The sequence below is a fragment of the Sapajus apella genome, unplaced genomic scaffold (genome assembly GCF_009761245.1).
Source record: "Sapajus apella isolate SASKATOON/1434 unplaced genomic scaffold, GSC_monkey_1.0 scaffold11, whole genome shotgun sequence".
NCBI classification, from domain to species: Eukaryota; Metazoa; Chordata; class Mammalia; order Primates; family Cebidae; genus Sapajus; species Sapajus apella.
The window spans coordinates 25468242-25487485 of NW_022436951.1; the positions used below are offsets into that span (position 1 = coordinate 25468242).

General features: G+C 36.6%; 1 protein-coding gene across 2 annotated transcripts in view; it reads left to right on the top strand.

The window, feature by feature from the left end:
- RETREG1 (reticulophagy regulator 1) overlaps nucleotides 1-19003 on the top strand; it is a 141018-nt gene extending 122015 nt beyond the window's left edge. For both annotated transcript variants that reach the window (XM_032279068.1, XM_032279069.1), the window contains 6 exons: nucleotides 8904-9030; nucleotides 11252-11336; nucleotides 13233-13370; nucleotides 14177-14241; nucleotides 14492-14618; nucleotides 16855-19003. In XM_032279068.1, the coding sequence (XP_032134959.1) occupies nucleotides 8904-9030; nucleotides 11252-11336; nucleotides 13233-13370; nucleotides 14177-14241; nucleotides 14492-14618; nucleotides 16855-17348 (1036 nt within the window). In that variant the 3' untranslated portion in view covers nucleotides 17349-19003. The remainder of the gene's footprint in view (nucleotides 1-8903; nucleotides 9031-11251; nucleotides 11337-13232; nucleotides 13371-14176; nucleotides 14242-14491; nucleotides 14619-16854) is intronic.
- Nucleotides 19004-19244: the final 241 nt, after the last annotated feature.

A 19244-nucleotide genomic window follows, 5' to 3' on the forward strand; every position in this document is an offset into this window, starting at 1 on the left:
CTTATAAATTAAAAATAAAGTGAGTAGTGAAATAATGTATACTTTCTGGAGGTTTTACAGCAGAGAGCAGAACATCTGTGGAAATGATTATTGCACTATAAATTCAGACGGATGTGAAAAAGTTTAAACCTAAGTAGAATGGTGTGTCTGTGTTTGAGAGAAGACACCACTATCTGAAAATGTTCTCCAGTGGGGTGCAGTTGCCCCACAAAAACTTGAAAAGCAAAACAAAAAAGGGAGTCATTTTTCTCTGACATTCCATCCAAAGGTTGGATATTCGTTGATCTTTCCATTCCGCCCTACTCAAGTTATCAGGGCCCAGTCCTGTTCTCTACGGGTATCACCAATGCTGGGGGGGCCCTGCGGGAAGAGTGCCTGGAAGAGATACTCATAATCCAGGGATCCCCAAGTCACACACTAAGGCTCAAGTTTTGCCAGCAGAAATCCCATATGAAATACTGACTTTCAGTTCCAAAAAGTCTTGAAATATATGAAGCATATCTCTTTCTTTCTTTTTTTTTTTTTTTTAAAGTAGAGACAGGGTCTTGCCATGCTGCCCAGGCTTGTGGTGAACTCTGGGGCTCAAGGGGATTTTCCCACCTTGGTCTCCCAAAGTGCTGGGATTACAGCTGTGAGCTGCCGCACCTGGCCCCTATTTCTTAATTACCTAATTTTGAAGGCAGTTTAACTGTCCATTTGCAAAAAAAGAACAAACCAAAACTCTTCCATATAGGTGACAGTTGTTTTCCAGATTTTTAACAGGACTTTTTGTATGTTATTTTGTATATTTTTATACATGTAAAGAACTGCATGCTAATTATTACCAACATATAATATATAGAAACATTCAGATAAGTGAATTAAAAATATGTTGCCACTAAATAACTACCATTAATTATTTTTGATATTTTCTTCTTTGGATGTTTACTGTTTATATTCATTTATTTATTCAATATTTTTATATGCCTCATAGATGTCAAGGTCTGTTAGTTACTGAAGACAGAGCACTGCCCAAGAATTCCTTCATGGAATTTAAAGTCTAATAGGGAGTCAGCATTACAAATGTCATAAATTAATTGCAATTGATAATTACCATGAAAGAACATAATCAGATGCGATGGTTGTGGTCAGTAACCAGGAGATCTGCTGTGCTTCAAGCCCTTTTCAGTCTCCGTTGTCTTTTAAAATGGAAATAACCCTACCTTGCAGGGTATTGTAATGGGCTGGGGGTCATGTGGGGATTGCGTGGAGGACATTGGGACAAGGCAGGCAGGGTGCCTGGCACACAGGGAGAGCTCGACAGATAGTTGCCATGGCCATGATTATTAAGGGCACGTGTCGTAATTTAGGTTTGAGAAGTTGGAATCATGATTATGGAATCACTTTGTGGGTACTAATTTAGGAACAGCTGAAGGGGTTCAGACAGAAAATAGGAATCTAGACTCCTTAGGACCAAGGAATTTCACCTGGGAACCAAAGCCGCTTTTTAGCTATTTTGATTTCTATTTGTGTAGTTTGGCATTTAGGCATCCATGATCCTGCCTGTGGCACTGCCCGAATGTGCTTTCCTACACATCTTTGCAATGGTGCCCGTGTTCCAATCCAGAGAGTGTTTTTTCTGTACCTCACCTCACATTAGGAGCATTCCCAGTTCCATGTATTACCTCCCCATTCCATCATGTATTAGTTCTCTGACCTTGAGCAAGACAGCTAATGTATCTGGGCCTCAACTTCCTCAATCTGTTGAACAGGAATAATACACAATAGTTCACTCACAGGTTGGTTCTAAGGATTGAACAAGCTAGAAAGTTTACAAGGATGCTGTTCAGTACCTGATCCCCTGCTGAGTGTCAGCTATTCTTATTTCATGCTGCCTGTAACACCCTTTATTTGAATTGTTAAGAAACTGCCTTTGCTTGATTTATTATACAACATAATTGCATCTTTTCTTTCTACTAAAAATTGCCACCTAAATAAAACTGTCATACTAATCTGTGTAATCTTATAACTCTTTTTTATGGTTACGTTTACTTATAATTTAAAATGTTTTTGACAATTTTCCATTGCTTCCACTGAAACATGTGGCACTTTATTTTGTGTTACAAATGCCAGAAACCAGCTTAAGGCACAAGGGAATTGGTTCCTTCATGGGGGATGCCCATGGGTAGATTTGCTTTGCACCTTGCCTCTTGGCCCAACAGAACCCAAGAACGCAAACCAGACTATCAGGATTCACTCATTCTCTCCCAGCCTCCCATATACTCTTTTCCCTTCCTGCTCTTGTTCTGTCTACTTCAGGTTTCCTATCTCTGGTTGGTAGTTATCTTATCAAATCTAAAGCTCAAGAAATATGTGAAAAGATATGAGCTTTGATATATTAAAAAATATATATTTTTTGCTTTCAAAAATAACTGTGTTGTAAAAACACTTTTAAGTTTATAGGTATATGCTAAAACATTTTATTGTCCTGTGAAATGTACAATCATGAAAATATCTTACTTTAACAAGTTCTTTTCATGTATCCAATCCCCAACTTAGTTTTCAAATTCATGTATCTCCCATAGCTCTAGATACAGTTAAATGCCATTTTACAAAGGTGAGTTTCATGTATCATGAGTGTGTGTATGCTTTGAGTCATTCTTGGGTCATATGTATACTTTTTTTTTTTTTTTTTTGAGACAGAGTTTCGCTCTTGTTACCCAGGCTGGAGTGCAATGGCGCGATCTCAGCTCACCGCAACCTCCGCCTCCTGGGTTCAGGCAATTCTCCTGCCTCAGCCTCCTGAGTAGCTGGGATTATAGGCATGCGCCACCATGCCCAGCTAATTTTTGTATTTTTAGTAGAGACGGGGTTTCACCATGTTGACCAGGATGGTCTCGATCTCTTGACCTCGTGATCCACCCGCCTCGGCCTCCCAAAGTGCTGGGATTACAGGCTTGAGCCACCGTGCCCGGCCTGTATATGTACACTTTAACTTATTGGTTAGGGACTGTACCTTAGCCACCTCTCAGTCCTGGAGCCAGGAACGGTGACAGTTAATTACATTCACTGCGTATTTATTAAAATGAACAGAGGTTAAATGATAATGAGATAACGATTTCTTCTATGCCAAGATTCATTTTATTTCAGGATTATTTTTTCTGGTGCTCAAAGACACTATTGGTGAAAGAGATGAAATAGGCTGCCCGCACATGTTCTCTCCTACAGAATTACAATCTATTTTTAAGGAGCACAGAGTGTCATATTTCTTAGTCTTACAGAACCCCCTACTGGAGAATACTGTGTGCTGCATTCTGAAACTATCGGCAAAGTGTATTAGAATCCATTTACATAGGCTTTAAACTACACAAAGACAAATCTTAAAATATTTAAACATTGTTTTTGATAAGTATATTTTAAGGGAACAAAGGTATACAATAATTTAAAGGATATACATGAAAGTGAAATAAGTAAAACTGCTACAGATCCCAGTTTGACTGAGTTATTTGGTTCATAACAAAATTCACCACTTCGTATTTCTGCGGATGATGGTTGAATTACTTGAAATCAGTTTGATCCTTTTAAGGTCTGCTTTTAAGACTTGTTAGGACCAGAGCTGCGTTTAGTTGAGGACTGATTATTGTCTGCTACTGAGGCAAGACCCTTCTGAGTGTTCTACCTGTGTCTGTGAATTTTGAGGTTTTTTAGTCTAGTTGCTGGGACCAGATGTCATTCCTGGCAAAAGACATTTTTCCTTCTAGTTCTTTCTGATGGCTCCTTCCTGGCCTCTGGGCTCCTCACATGCCTGTGCCAGCCAAGCCTCAGCTGAAGATTCTAGGAATCTCCCACGGCAGTCCTCTCCCTTTGTCTCCCTCTGCACTGTGCTCTACTCTCCAGCACTCCTGCAAACTCTGGCCCCTTGGATCTCCTTTTTGGAACCCCAGCTCTGTCTCCCCAACTCAGAGAGTTGCCAGGGGGCACCGGAGTTGCTGCTCTTGCTCCCAGTCCAGCAAACAATCAAGGCAGTGAGCTGAGTGATCACATAACTCCCTTATTGGTTTCTCATCCTTTAGGAGTCACTGTCCTTCCTTGCCTAATGCCCAGTTTTGAAAATCATTGTTACATAAATTTTGTCTTTATTTCCGTTTGATTGTTTCAGGTGGGTTGGGTATATCAGCTCCCTCTCACACCATCCTACCCAGAAGCAGAAGTCTCTCTCTTATTTGTAGGACGGGAATTCAAATTTTACTTTTTCAAGGGTATTTCTCACAGTGACTCTTAGGGTAAGAAGCATCTGCCTCAGCATCATCTAGGATACCTGTTAAAATGCAGCTTTCTGAGCTTCACCCAGATCTGCTCCATCTCCATCTCTTCAGTAAGGCCCAGACAGCTGCTGCTTAAACAGTGTCCTGGATGTCTCACAACTACATCTTTAGAAACTGCACGAAGGGCTTATTTGGCCAAACCACCCAATGTATATGACAAACTGTAATCTAATAGGGACAGGGAGGAAGAAAGAAGGGATGTTGGCTTGAAATTCTACTGAGAAGCCAAAGCTCCTTTCTGTGGACAAAGTGAGGCTGCTTGTCCAAGGAGCCATCTTCCATAATTTGTTCCCTTAGAGTTTCACTGGCAGGTGAAACCATAAATTCTTCAGCTGCTGAAAAATCACTTTGCCCTGGCTTATGGTTCTTTGATAAATAATTGCTTGATTACAGAGTGGCCTTCGTCAAAACACCTGACTAGTTTTCCTGTAAGGAGGAAAACTTAACCAGATGGCATCTGCTGGGGCTTTTTAGGGAATCATTTACAGCTACAGATCCTTGAGCAAAGCCCATTTGAAAGATGGCATGGCCATGCAGAGGCTGGGACTTGTTGTGACTTCTCCCTGGGAACCACTCGGACTGGCCTGGCTACGAGTGTGGGAAGATGGGGATGATGGTCATCGAGGGTGACTCTTAAATGGTCTTTATCTTGTGGCTGGAGTGTGTGTTGAGTTCACTCCTTAGTGAAGGCAAGAGTGAGGAAAGCTGGGAGGCTGGGGAGAGAGAGGGAGGGAAGATGGAAAGAAAGAGGAACCAAAAAACCTATTTCCCTTTGAACTTGGAAAGTGCATGTTCTCTCAGAAACTAAGGAGGAAATATTAATACAGCCACTGATAATAAATTTTCTCCCTTAGTTGAATGTCAGTCACAGAAGACTTGTATTGTTTGGTCAGGAACTTTGGTTAGGAACTTAGTACAAACTCAAAATGTTTTGAAGCCTTAGGTATTTTCATTTCTTTTTATGTTAGTTGGGCCTTACATTACATGGTGATCAGTGCCAAGGATGGTGGGAAGACAGCCACACACCGTGGAAAGGATCTGTTCCCCAAGCCTTGCCCAGCAGTCACAGGGGATCTTTTTTCTTGTTATGTGTTTTCCAAATAAGGCTCTCTAGGAAAACCTAGAGTTTCATTATGGAGCAACTCAGTGTGTGTGTGTGTGTGTGCAGATGACACCTGTGTTAAATGTCAACCAACCATGGATCTTGGTTTCCACTGAGTATTTGGATCCTGCACGTGAAGTGCTCTGTTTTCTTGGAAAGGGTTGGTCCTACATGGTGACACGTTGGTATTGGTCAATCACACCTCATCTCTTTTGATTCTAGGAAGGAGGGGGGAGGAACAAGACCTGTTCCTTCTCGTTCTGAATTGCCACATGGTCTCTTCAAAGGATGCCATTGAATTTATTCACCCTTTAAAGAGGGCACACATTTTAAAGGATTAGAACTGTATTGGAAACTCAGAGTCCTGGCCTTGGGTCTTGGCTCTGCCTCACACTGGCTGCAAAAACTTGAATTTCACATTCTTCACCTATAAAATAAAGGAATTTGAAAAGCTGACATCAGATGTCCCGACTCATGCCAAATTATCTAATTCTATATAACCTAAATTGAACTGTGGTGACATAAGTTAATGGTAAATTCACTAGAAGACTATATAGAAATGTGAGTTCCTATGGTACTCAGAATTAATCACCGGGCAATTTAAAACTGTTATTAAACTCCCAGAGAGCACCTGTTTTTTGGTCCATTTCTCATTTAAAGAAGTGTGGAGTGACATTTTTTCTTTATCATGGAACTCACATTTTCTTTTTAAATCATATATATTGCCATTAAATATTATTCAGCACAGTCTGAACATTTATTTTTATCTCAAACACTTGTTACTCTTTATAAACCCATTTGGTTAGATATTATTTTCAAATTGTACACAATGAATTTTCCATTTCTGTTTGTGATTATAACAATTAAAATATCAATTATAATTTATTGTGTTAATAAAAATATAAGTAATGATGAAATTTATTGTCTCAAAAACTGTTACATGAGGCTTTTTAAAAGGGGAAAAATGTAATTAAGAGTATTTTCTTGTGACTATGGAAAATAGTCAAAGTTTGAGTATTTTTTTCTTTCCAGCAAATAATGTGTATAGACACAAAAGAGAGGAATAGTGCTACCAGCATTCAAGTTTTTGAAATAACAATATTTTCTAAATTTGGTGTAATACAAGACACAAAGGGGGAACATAATAACTTTTTGTTGAGTAAATGGATAAATTAATGGATAGATGGCGTCTACTTGAAGTTTACTGTGGAAAACCCTTACATGCAAAAGAGAGTTTTTAGTTATTTCATTGTCATCTCTGTGAAACACCTTAAGTTATATGAAGTCTTTGCTCTAACATTATCTCTATAGTGACTATTTAGTATTATACTAGGCTCTTTTCAGTTTGGGGACATATACTTAAGCAGTGATAAAAAATATATATATACAAATATGGTGTCACTTCCAAGACATGAATCCTAAAGATGACATATTAGAACAAAGTTCCAGCTGTACAAAGTACCATTCATTCAAAAATTATTTTTTGTCCTTGTACAGTGGTTCATGCCTGTAATCCCAGCCCTTGGGAAGGCCAAAGGGGGAGGACTGTTTGAGGCCAGGAGTTATGAACTGTTCATTTATTCTACCTTAATCTTTAAAAGAAAATGACAGATCCTTCCATTATAGCCTTTCATTGATTTTTGTTAGAATTATATTTGGCAAACAGTTCAAATGAATCCTTAAATAATTATTAAATATGCATAGGGAGCAGAAATTAAGATGTTTTCTGTCATCTTCATGGTCCCATTAAACAGTGGCCTAGCCTGTCTGTGCCAATTTGCAGCAAATCTATGTTGTTCTGAGAAAACAGACTGCATTTTAATAATCTTATATTTCCTTTGCCATGTAGCCTTTGCTCTGCTGTGAAAAATCTTTTCCCACTAAGCAGATACATTGGTAAGATTTTGCTACAGATGTCTGCGTCTTCGCTATGCACTTAGTGTTTAATAGATGTGGAATCATGGGGTATGCAAACCTGGTGCCAGGTATGGTCATGAATGGAAACAGATTTGCTCGGTGATTCAAGAATGGATAGAGTTAATGGATACATAAACCACTACCTGATAGCTTGACATCCCCAAAAGTTCATTTCTTATAACAGACAGGAAATCTACCTGTAGGAATAACATCAGCTTGGACGACTGGTAGCTCAGTGACTCTCTATAGCATTAGTTGGGGCTGAAAGAACAAAGAGGAAGGAAAATGGTATACTTCCCCCCTTTTTAAATGCTATTGTGCTCATTTAAACTTGGATTAAAATTTATATTTAAAAAAGGAATTTTAATTTACAGATTGTCTTACTTTGCAAAATATGTTAAAAGTCACAGAATCTGTATGTACACAAATTTCTGTATAGTTGAGCATCTAAGGGTGAAGGTAGTTTGGTCTTAGGGCTGCTGGAGTTGAATCCAGAGATCAGCCTCACCCTGGTACCCTACCATAGCTCTGATGATAGTTCACTAACAATTTGTGTCTTCTGCTAGAAACTTTGCGGCTTATGTTATTGCCATAACCATAGCTCTGTGGCAGTGCCATCAACATTTCAACATGGTAGGCACTTATCTCTTAATTATCTCTTAAATGAATGAATTTGAGGATCCTTAACAGGCTTGTTTGAACTGGTATGTTTTTATGAGTTAGGATTGCCAAGAGTGGGAATGAAGCTTTATGTCATTGTAATGTTAGGGAATGACGTGTATTTGCATGTATCTTCCTCCTGCAGTGACTGTTTCTAGTTTTTAGCTCACTGAGGTTCCTGTGGAAAATGAGGGCAGAGAGAAAGCTCATTGCTGGCCTATGCGTCACACTCAACACATTCTAGGTGATGATTAGGAAAATGTACTCTAGAAAAATAGAGGGTATTGTAAGACCCTTTTAACAGTTTTCTATAGAGTTGTCCAACCATGGTATATATTGAAAATACACTGTTGGTGTTTATTATTAATATTATATGCTTAATTCCAAGGTTTCTCTAAGAGTACTATGGTTTCCCAATCTTTGAGGTTTAAGAAGTTTTTAACAAATTCCTACAAGGCCTTCCATGACCCAGTCTCCTCCTACCTCTCCAGATTCACCTGTTCTTCTGGTTGACTTTGCTGGAGCCATGTTGGGACTCAACAGGACAGCACATTTAAGCTTCTTCCCACGCCAGGGCCTCTACATATATTGCATATTGTTCTATCTGGAACCCTATGATTAAACTGCTGATCTATCCCATATCCGAGTTTAAAAATGGCTCTTCATTAAAGATGTCCCTAAGCCTCGCCCTGTTCTCCCTTAATGTTTCCCTGGTTGTAAATAGATAATTAATTAGACAGCTAATTGTTTCTTTTGGCATGTGAGTTTCCTGAAGCAGGTGTATGATGTTTCACTTTTGAATTCAGGGCTTTTTCAGAGGGTGTGGCAGCAATAGATGCTCAATAAGTATTTTCCAAAGCCATAAATGTTGAACGAATAATCTAATGTTTGGTAATATTTTTTTCTTTTTGTCTCTTTAGCTGGGAAGTTATCAATTCCCAACCAGATGAAAGACCCAGGCTCAGCCACTGTATTGCAGAATCATGGATGAATTTCAGCATATTTCTTCAAGAAATGTCTGTTTTTAAACAGCAGAGCCCTGGCAAGGCAAGTTTTCCAGTAAAGGAGTATGTTTTAAAATGTTCAGTTACTTGCAAACAAATGAACTAACCTATTTTTATCAGCTTATGAAATTTCTCAAATTTTAAAGATAATATACTAAGAACATATACCATAAAAGCTGGTATCAGCAAGGTTCAGAACTATGAATGTGCGAACACTAGAAAATCCTCAGCCTCACATTTTGAAACTGGATTGGTTTTATATTTTATACATATTTATCCAGCTCATTAGCTAGAATGAATAGTGATTGGCCTTATCAACCAGACTAGGGAGAAAAAAAGTCTTCAGTTATTGTATTTAGCCTGGTGCTGAAGCCAAAGGGATATGAAATGAATACGTAGTTCTTTGTGCTTTTGGAGATAACGGAATCTTATTTTCAAGCTAAAAAGTGGAGATTCTTGTATGATTTATTTAAGAAAGAAAACCTTTGGCAAAAACATTCATAGTGATTATATAAACAAAATGAGTATTTTTCCAATTAAGATAAAACCCATGAGGGGAAGTGTCTTACGTGGTCGGAAAGGGATTACATGGAGTGCCGCACATACTTCTATTATTTTATGTGTAGAGGCAGTTTTAATTCTGATTGACTGTCTTGATAGCTTGGGTGAGGTGCAGAGCCATCAACAGACCTTGTCTCTTCCAGTGTTGCTTTCAATTTCTTGAATATCCACCTGTGGATAGAATGAAGAGCTAGGAATGTCAGCATTGAAAATCTCTGTCTTTGTACCTTGTATGGGCAATCTCATAACTTAAATAGTATTAAATAATAGAACTATGCTTGGGGAAATTTTGAGTGTATTAAAGTGGCTGTATGGCATTTGGATGCATTTTTTTTAAATCACTGAAGGCATTTTTTAGCATAGGCTTCTATATTTAGGGCATGATGTTCTGTTGATGTTGATTTTACTGAAGTGGTTAAATATATTTTTGGAAAATTCTAAACTTAAAACTTCTGCATTGGTTTGCATTAATGTGCCCAAGTCAATGAGCTTAAAATGATGATGCTACAAATGTAGGGCATAATATGAAATCCCTTTGTAAAACTAAATTCTGGATATAGTAATGATTTTATTGGCTTATTTGTTCCTTTGACTTTTATGGCCTTTCCATTTCATTTATAGAATTCCAAATTCTTTCAAGGGCCCTTGCTGTTTTACAAACAGCTCTTAATTTTGTTCCACAGTTCCTCTATTCTACTTTTAACTAATTTATTAACTGTACTAAAGAATGAAAAATCAAAATTAAACTTACATTTAGACCCCTTTGCTCTTTATAATAATCAGTTATTAGTCAGAGGTATATATTCCTTCCTCCTGTGTCTTTAAGAAACTCCCTTAATGAATTTCCTTTGCTTACTTATCAGTTTAATTTACTATCACCATTTAAAGATGATGCAAAAATGTAAGACAGTTTAAGACTGGAGTGTGAAAAATTAGGTGATGACTTTATGGGAAAATTTTTCTACCTGGGTACTACTAAAGGGAATTAAGGACATTTTCTGATTGTTTTTAATTGTTTTAAAACAACCAAGATTTTTTTTTTAACCATAAATGACAGAGAGAAGGAAAATAAACAGATGTCACTGTAGGAGTTTCATTTCAATGGCAGTTTGTTTCTAGGTGACTTAGAAGTGGGGCCAATTTGAGGGGTACATATGGTTAGGAAAGAGGCTAGTGATGGCCATAAATTTATCCTGTCCGCTTAGCAGCTATAAATTATGTTAGATTTCTGTAAACTCCATTAGATTTGTATAGATACCTCTAATTTCTGTAACATGGGTTTTGCCGTGTTTTTATGAATTTCAGTGGGCTTACAGTGGTGGTTTGAACTTTCAGATGTAGTTACCAGGCCACAATAATTTCCTTAAATGAGCGAAGTAAAAGAAGTTTCTGGGGACATAATAGCTTTCTGTTCTGTTACGCCTGGCAGTAATATAGCCACAGGCACGAGTAATGGAAGTTGTCACTATGCCAGAAATTAGTTGCTGTGTCTTCAAAATGATTATTATCGAGTGTTGAAATGGACTAAAGCTGGTTGAATGCAGCAGTCATTAGTCAGCCCTTAGTACAAAATAATGCTTTTTGGAAAAAATCTGTAATAACCTGAGAGGTCACATATAGATTTACAATTGTGTGTATATCCTGTGCTCTAAAATATCTTGGTGTTATACATAACTATCCCATGTTATTTCTATTATTTCTAGTTTTGTCTCCTGGTCTGTAGTGTGTGCACATTTTTTACAATCTTGGGAAGTTACATTCCTGGGGTTATACTCAGCTATCTACTGTGTAAGTATACTAGAACATGTGGCTAATTTTTGTGATGCATATGGTGTCATTTATGGTCAACAGACCTTCTGTAGTTTGAGGAGGAGGGATGAGTTCTTAACTATAAGTTGATTATTCTTTAATCTCCTGCTGTACAAAATTTCTCCATTTTCTTAGAGACATGTCTATATTTTAAAATTGGAAGAATAGCTGCAAAAGGCAGAATTATAAGTGAATAATTTAATGTTAAATTTTGTCAGTAAACTATCCATAAAGCTGTATGCCCCACCTCCCAAAAACACACCAACACCTTTGCCTTCATGCATGTTCTCTGGCTCAAAAAAAAAATAATTACAACCATGATGAAATACCATTGCATCCCTACTGAATGGTTAAAATTAATTACTGATATGAAGTATTAGGAAGGATACAGAGCAAGTGGAATTCTCACATACTGTTGGAGGGTAGGTAGAATGTTAAAATCACTTTGGATAACAGTTTGGCAGTTTCTTAAAAACTACTACATGACAAATCCATCTCACAACCAGGTACTTACCCAAGATAAATGAAAAGTACAAAGACACAGATGTTCACAACATATTTGTAGTAGCCAAAAGCAGAATATAATCCATACATCCATTAATAGGATGAATGGGTAAGCAAACTGTGGTATATCCATACAATGGGTTACTACTTAGCACTAAAAATGGATACATACAACACTAAAGAGAAATCTCAAAATAATTAGACTGAGTAGAAGAAGCCAGATGAAAGAATATGATTCCATTTATATATTATTCAAATTAATAGAAAAGTCAAACTAATCTTTAGTGACAAAGCAGATTAGCGGTTGCCTGGGGATGAGGTGGGAGGGGGGCAGGGAGAAGAGGCAGGAGACTGGAAGGAAGGATGAATACGAACATGAGAAAACTTCTGGGGGTGGTAGACATGTTCACTATCTTGATTACGGTAATGGCCTCTTAGTTGTATGCATATGTCAAAATTTATCAAATTGTACACTTTAAATACATGTATTTTATTATACATCAGCAGTCACTCAAAAGTGTTATTAAAGAGTGTGGATTTTCTGCTTCACCTGAAAACTATGATACTATGATCCGGCACTGCTACATTTCTATGGGGCAGGCACTCTCCGCTTAACATATCCCATATTTTCCAATTTTTCTTACAAAATTTACATACAATTTCTTGGCCTCTACAGATACTTGAATTTGTAACTCCCATTTCAAAATATAGTAGGGGACATTTCCTAAAAAGAACAAATAAATAAAGATTAGGAATGCAAGACCTAGAGTATGGCAATGTTTTTTTGTATTCTTAATGCATAATGCAAATGGCAAATGGTCAGAGCTCAAATCCATTCTCCCCAAAAGAACTCATATATAACATCAGCCTCTTGATTACATTGCTTAGGAGGTGAAGAAGAGGACTAGGGAATGAGAGAACAATTTGGGCAAGGCATTATTCAGATGGTTTGCTTTGATCTCATTTCTACTTTACAACAACCCCAAGAAATAGTTATTATCCTAATATTATTGAGAGGCTAATAACTTTCCCATGGTGAAATGGCATTGAATACATAGTTAAACCAGGTCTGTTGTCTGGAAGGCATGTAGTTTTTCTATACATTTTGAGAGTAAAAGGAGGGAGCTGATCTAAGTGCATCTGAAAATAGTGACTGTGAGCATTGTGTGTGTGTGGGTATGCATGTGTGTTTGTGGGTGGTGGTAGAAAATGTTTACCTTATAGAAAAAGAATGGAAATTATAAACTTATTTCACAGAGGCATTTCCCTTTAAAAAAAGCTTAAATTTTTCAGTAAAGAAGCAGTATTTTGGAATGTATGTAGCCTTTTGAAAGGAAAGCCATTTTACCTATACTCTCTTTCTTCTTCCAGTACTGTGTGCATTTTTGTGTCCACTGTTTAAATGTAATGATATTGGACAAAAAATATACAGCAAAATTAAGTCAGTTCTGCTGAAACTAGATTTTGGAATCAGAGAATATATTAATCAGAAGAAACGTGAGAGATCTGGTAGGTAAAGTTTATATTTTAGATTCTATGCATGAAATGAGACATTAGTGGGCTATTTTTAGGAAATTCCTTTAATACATTTGAGGATACTTTTAGCTTTTTACTAAATGTTATTATAGAAGTGAATCTCCCTCAAGGTAATATGTACATATATATAGTCTTTTCCTATTTAGGCTTTGATTCTTTTCTCAAATATACAATTAAATAAACTGACTTTTTAATCCAGACTGTCAGGGTAGTAAGAAAAGGCTTCAGCACTCTTCATTTTGCTATTTATGATTTACTTAACTTTGTTTTATTTTGGGCTGGACTATTGCAAATATAAAATTACACAAGCAGTGCTAACAGCATGGAAGCTGTGTAAGAAGTGATTGAAAGTACGGGGGAAGGAAAAGAAAACACAGGAAAAGCCAGTATAATCACCTTTTACATTTTAACTTGGCTTATGACCGTCTAGGTTCTCAAAGTAGAATGTATTAGAGTCACCTGGAGGGCTTATTAAAAGATAAACTGCTTGGCCCCAGCCCAGAGTTTCTGATTCAGCAGGTCTAGGGTAGGGCCTGAGAATTTGCATTTCTAAAAAGTTCCCAGGGAGGATGCTTTTGTTGTTTCATGGACAATATTAAAAGAACCACTAACGTGTATCGTTTCTTTTGCAAATATGTGAAGCGTGTTATGTGCAAACGTTTAATTTTATGGAGGCATTTTAGACTATGAGAAATGTGGGGTAAGAATACATAATAAAATAAATGTACTATGTCTAAGTTGGCTAGGAAACTGAAAGCTTCCAAATTTTTTCTCAACAGAAGCAGATAAAGAAAAAAGTCACAAAGATGACAGTGAATTAGACTTTTCAGCTCTTTGTCCTAAGGTATTTGTTGTTTAGTTTTCAATTTGTTCCTATGTGGTTTGATTGTAAAGGTATTTACTATTAAAAAGCCAAAGCTGAATGAGCTTCCTAATAGACTCCTTATATTTCTGTAAGATGATTGAATGATTTCAAAGGAAAAATATCCATCTGGTTTTTATTACTCTGAAATTTTGGGGTTTGTATAGATTTTTCAAAATATTCCCTTCAGCAGTTTAAAATGTGCTGCTGGTATTTATTTGTATTAATACAGATTAGCCTCACGGTTGCTGCCAAAGAGTTATCCGTGTCTGACACAGATGTCTCAGAGGTTTCCTGGACTGATAATGGGACCTTCAACCTTTCAGAAGGATATACTCCACAGACAGACACTTCTGATGGTATGCTAATATTTCTGGATGTTTATTTTTTATAAATGCATACAAAACTATTTAACTTCTGTCAAAATACTAATGGGTAAATAAAATGTTACCACCATATCTATACAAGTGAAATATTACTTGGCTACTGCGGGAAGTAGAAAAGTTCCTTTTTAAAGTGTTCTAGGATTCAATAGTAATGCTGCTTGTACAGCTTTGTGAATATACTAAAAAACACTGAATTGTACACTTTAGAAGGGTGATTGTTTGGGGCATATGAATTACCAAAAGCTGTTTATAAAAAAGTATGAGGGAAAAATATCTAAATTAGCCAATGTCCGAATCTGCCTTTATTAAAAAAAATAATAGTAAATTAGAAAAATTACCTCCTAAAATGTCTTTGAAATGTCCTAAGTGACAATGGTGGGAGAGAAAGAGAGAAGCTAATCCTATACATTTAGGCCTAGTCCTCATGAAAAGGGGCTGAAGTGTGGAGGGCAAATTCCCTGAGTCCAAAGCTGACTCCAGAGTTTCTCACATTTGTCTTCAAAGTTAAAAAAGCTTTTTTATTTTTATTTTTTTTATTGCCAACTTTTGAGTTCAGGGCTACATGTGCAGGATGTGCAGGTCTGTTACATAGGTAAACATGTCCCATGGTGGTTTGCTGCACAGGTCATCCCATCACCTAGGTATTAAGCCCAGCATCTATTAGCTGCTCTTTCTGATGCTCTCCCTCCTCCCACCCCTAACTCTGACAGGCCCCAGTGTGTGCTGTTCCCCACCATTGTGTCTATGTGTTCTCAGTATTCAGCTCCCACTTATAAGTGAGAACATGCAGTGTTTGGTTTTCTATTCCTGTGTTAGTTTGCTAAGGATAATGATTTCCAGCTCCATCCATGTCCCTGCAAAGGACATGATCTCGTTCCTTTGTTATGGCTGTATAGTATTCCATGGTGTATTTGTGCCACATTTTCTTTATCCAGTATATTCTTTGTTTATAATAAGTACAATTGAAAACAGGAGAGCACAATATTCTTTATAATGCAAATTACATCCATAACTCAAATTGAGAGTCAGTGCTTGTGCAGCAACTTAAATTTGCTAATCTCACTGGATTACCTTGTTTTCGCCACATACTGAACATATGAGCAGATTATAAAGGAGGAGGTGAATGAACTATTTTATACTTATATTTCAAACACACATGTTTCTGTTTCTAAAGGAAAGAGGGAGGGAGGCTGTGCAGTGTTTGAAAAAAGATGGGTTTGGAAGGTGGAAGACCCAAGTAGAGTCTTGACTTTGTCACCACCTAACTCTATGACCTTGAATAGGTGACATAATTTTTGTGGATCTCAATTTCCTTACCTTTAAAGTACATCAGGGCATTGTTGAAGGTCATTCAGGCTCTACAAACTTTCAGTATCTACAATTTGTGGTCATATTTTAAAGAACAACAATAACAAGTACCTTGTTGTTAAGCATCCCATCTCAGATTTATTCAGCAAAAGACGCAATAATAATCCAAGCCACATATAAGGCTTTTCATTACTTGAAGATTTCAAATAACTATTGCACGGAGTTAACTGTTATAAGGTTTTATTTGAAAAGTAAAAACAATAAAATCTATCAGCCTTCTAATCTGACATTGCTTTCAAATGTCCTAAATCTTGGTCTGGTCAGTTTCAGCTATACTTACAGAGAGTCGACATTTCCATAAACTCTTGGTTATGTAGAATATAAAGAGCAGTATTTTCTTTTCATTGCTTAAAACAAACACAAGTTACAGATACTGAAATAGATCTCTATATATGAAAATGCTGAGGCTGGATAACCAAAACCCAAGGAAACTTCCAATTATAGTATTTTAAATTTCATGTACACATAACCCATTGGCTTAAGATAATTCCCACTATAGGAGCAGGATGGGGAATTTTTATACTAAATGCTTAAACTTTAGTCAAAACCTCAAGCTAATATCAGACAAAGGTGAGTTTTAGGTCAGTACATAAATTGTCTTGTGCTTAAGAGGAAACTAAATATGGAGACGGATGTGTAGTATTTGTGTCCCTGTGGAGAAGAGTGTTGCAGAATTAGGAGGAATTCAGTATGTGGTTAAATGGATTCAAGTTGACTCAGGAGGCAAGTGAACGCCAAGCTTGCCCAGAGGGTTCAGATAAAAGTGCTATCATTTAGACAGCACTTTTATTTCAAATTTGTCATGGTGCCTAAGTCTGAACTTCTGTTATGCATTTCACAGATCTTGACCGACCTAGTGAGGAAGTTTTCTCTAGAGATCTTTCAGATTTTCCATCTCTAGAAAATGGCATGGGAACAAATGATGAAGATGAATTAAGCCTTGGCTTGCCCACTGAGCTCAAGAGAAAGAAGGAACAGTTGGATAGCGGTCACAGACCAAGCAAAGAGATGCAATCAGCAGCTGGTCTCACCCTTCCTCTGAACAGTGACCAAACCTTTCACTTGATGAGCAACCTGGCTGGGGATGTCATCACAGCTGCAGTGACTGCAGCTATCAAAGACCAGTTAGAGGGTGTGCAGCAAGCACTTTCTCAGGCTGCCCCCAGCCCAGAAGAGGACACAGACACTGAAGAAGGTGATGACTTTGAACTACTTGACCAGTCAGAGCTGGATCAAATAGAGAGTGAATTGGGACTTACACAAGACCAGGAAGCAGAAGCACAGCAAAATAAGAAGTCTTCAGGGTTCCTTTCAAATCTACTTGGAGGCCACTAATATAGGAATCAGCTTGCAACACAGCACAAAAAAAACAAAAAAATTTTAAACAAGAAAAAAAAAAAGAAAAAAATTTTGAACTGTAAGCTTTAATGATTTCTTTAGATTTGTTTTATTTTCCCTCCTGCAGTGAATTAATTGGATATATATCAGCTGACACTGATAGATTGATCTTTCTGATCGTTATTTTTGTGTAGTAAGCATGGAAATGAACTTTATACACACCACTGTGTTGTCAGAGATAAATATTAGGGTTGTTTTTAATGCAAAAAGAAACAAAAACCAAATTATTAAAATCCTATATATTTTTCTTTTTACAGTTTTTTGAGCATGCAAAAGTTTATTGTAACTCATTGAAAAATATTAATAATTAATTGTGAATACATGCTGTTATCAGCCTACTTATTCCTAATACCTGGAAATTTTTTTTAAACTGATAGATTCTGATGTAAAAAGAAATTATCAAGGTATCTCAGTTGAAGGACTTGGGAAATACTATCAAAATTAATTTCTTAGAAAAAAATTAAAAGTATATTTAAGTACTCTGGATAGTCTGAAACATTTCCATGTTATTTCTGCAGTTGTAGATTTAAGTTTATTTGTAAAGCAGCATGCTTCATTGACTGCCATCTCTAGTCTTGCAATGGGTAGTATTAACCCATAGAAAGCAAGCAGTTGTATATCACGTAGACAATGGTTATGATGTAAACAGGTTCAGTTGTTTTGTGGTTCATTTGTCATATGTTTGTGATAGGGATGTTGGGAGCACAGCTCTATTCTGCCTGCTCAGACTTAAGTTAGACCCTTATCTTTTATATTATGTCATGAAAAAAGTCTCCTAAAATTGTGAAACTATTTCTTGATATGAGTGATGTGATCATCAGCAATAAAGACATAATAACTCTGTTTTCTTAGTCTGTATAGAGGAGAAGAACTTGCTTGGCTTTAAAATATATTTATTTGCCATTTAAATATAAATATGAAATCTGTTTCTTACTGGGTGAAATATATATATTTTCCTTTATTTTAAACTTTTAAAGATCATTTTTAAATAACCAAATTTGGTTCACGGTTTTTAACGAAGGACTAAAAAGCTGAAACCAAGCTAGTTTTGTTTTTTGTGATATAAACTTTTAAGTGTTGAGGGACCATGCCAGCAGCTACCAAAAATCTCTTAAATCTTCAGGTATAGCTGGCATTTTGGCAGATGCGTAGAGACATCTGAGACCCTCAGAAAGGAAGGATAATCCAAGAATATAGGAAATCTGTGTTCTCTTCCTTTCATTTTATCCCTTTTATTTCTAAAGACTAATTATAGGTAATCTGACATTTTAATATTTATTTTTTCTTTCTGAGGTATTAAAATATCTATACTGAATTTTGCCAAATGTTAAAGGGAGAAGAGTTACTGAAGACTTTGAACACTTGCTTTTTGTGATTGCTTATGTCATTAATGCCCCATGACTGTGTTTGATGTCCTTTATTGATACAAAGTGAGCCTGTGCCTTCATTATCTTGCCCATTTTAATACAAATGGAAACCTGGTGTTTGAAAATCTCTGAACTGTGTGGGTTTTGGAGGAATATACCTGAATTTTATTCAATAATAGTTTCTGGAGAGAAAGAAAAATACAGTTACATATTTATAAAATAGTCGTTACCAGTATTCTTTTTTTGTATATATGTTTCTTTCTTTCAAACCATATTCTTGGTTATAAAGTTGAAAAGTTTAAAGGTCATTTCTGTTTCTTCACTGAGGGGAAGACAAGTTAAATAATCCAAGTGATCAAAGAATATAAGTCACTAGATGTCCTTACAAGAAGATTAACTCAAGGGCTGATAATCTGTGATGGTATGAACAATCAATCTAGAATAAAATGTTAATAACTACAAATTA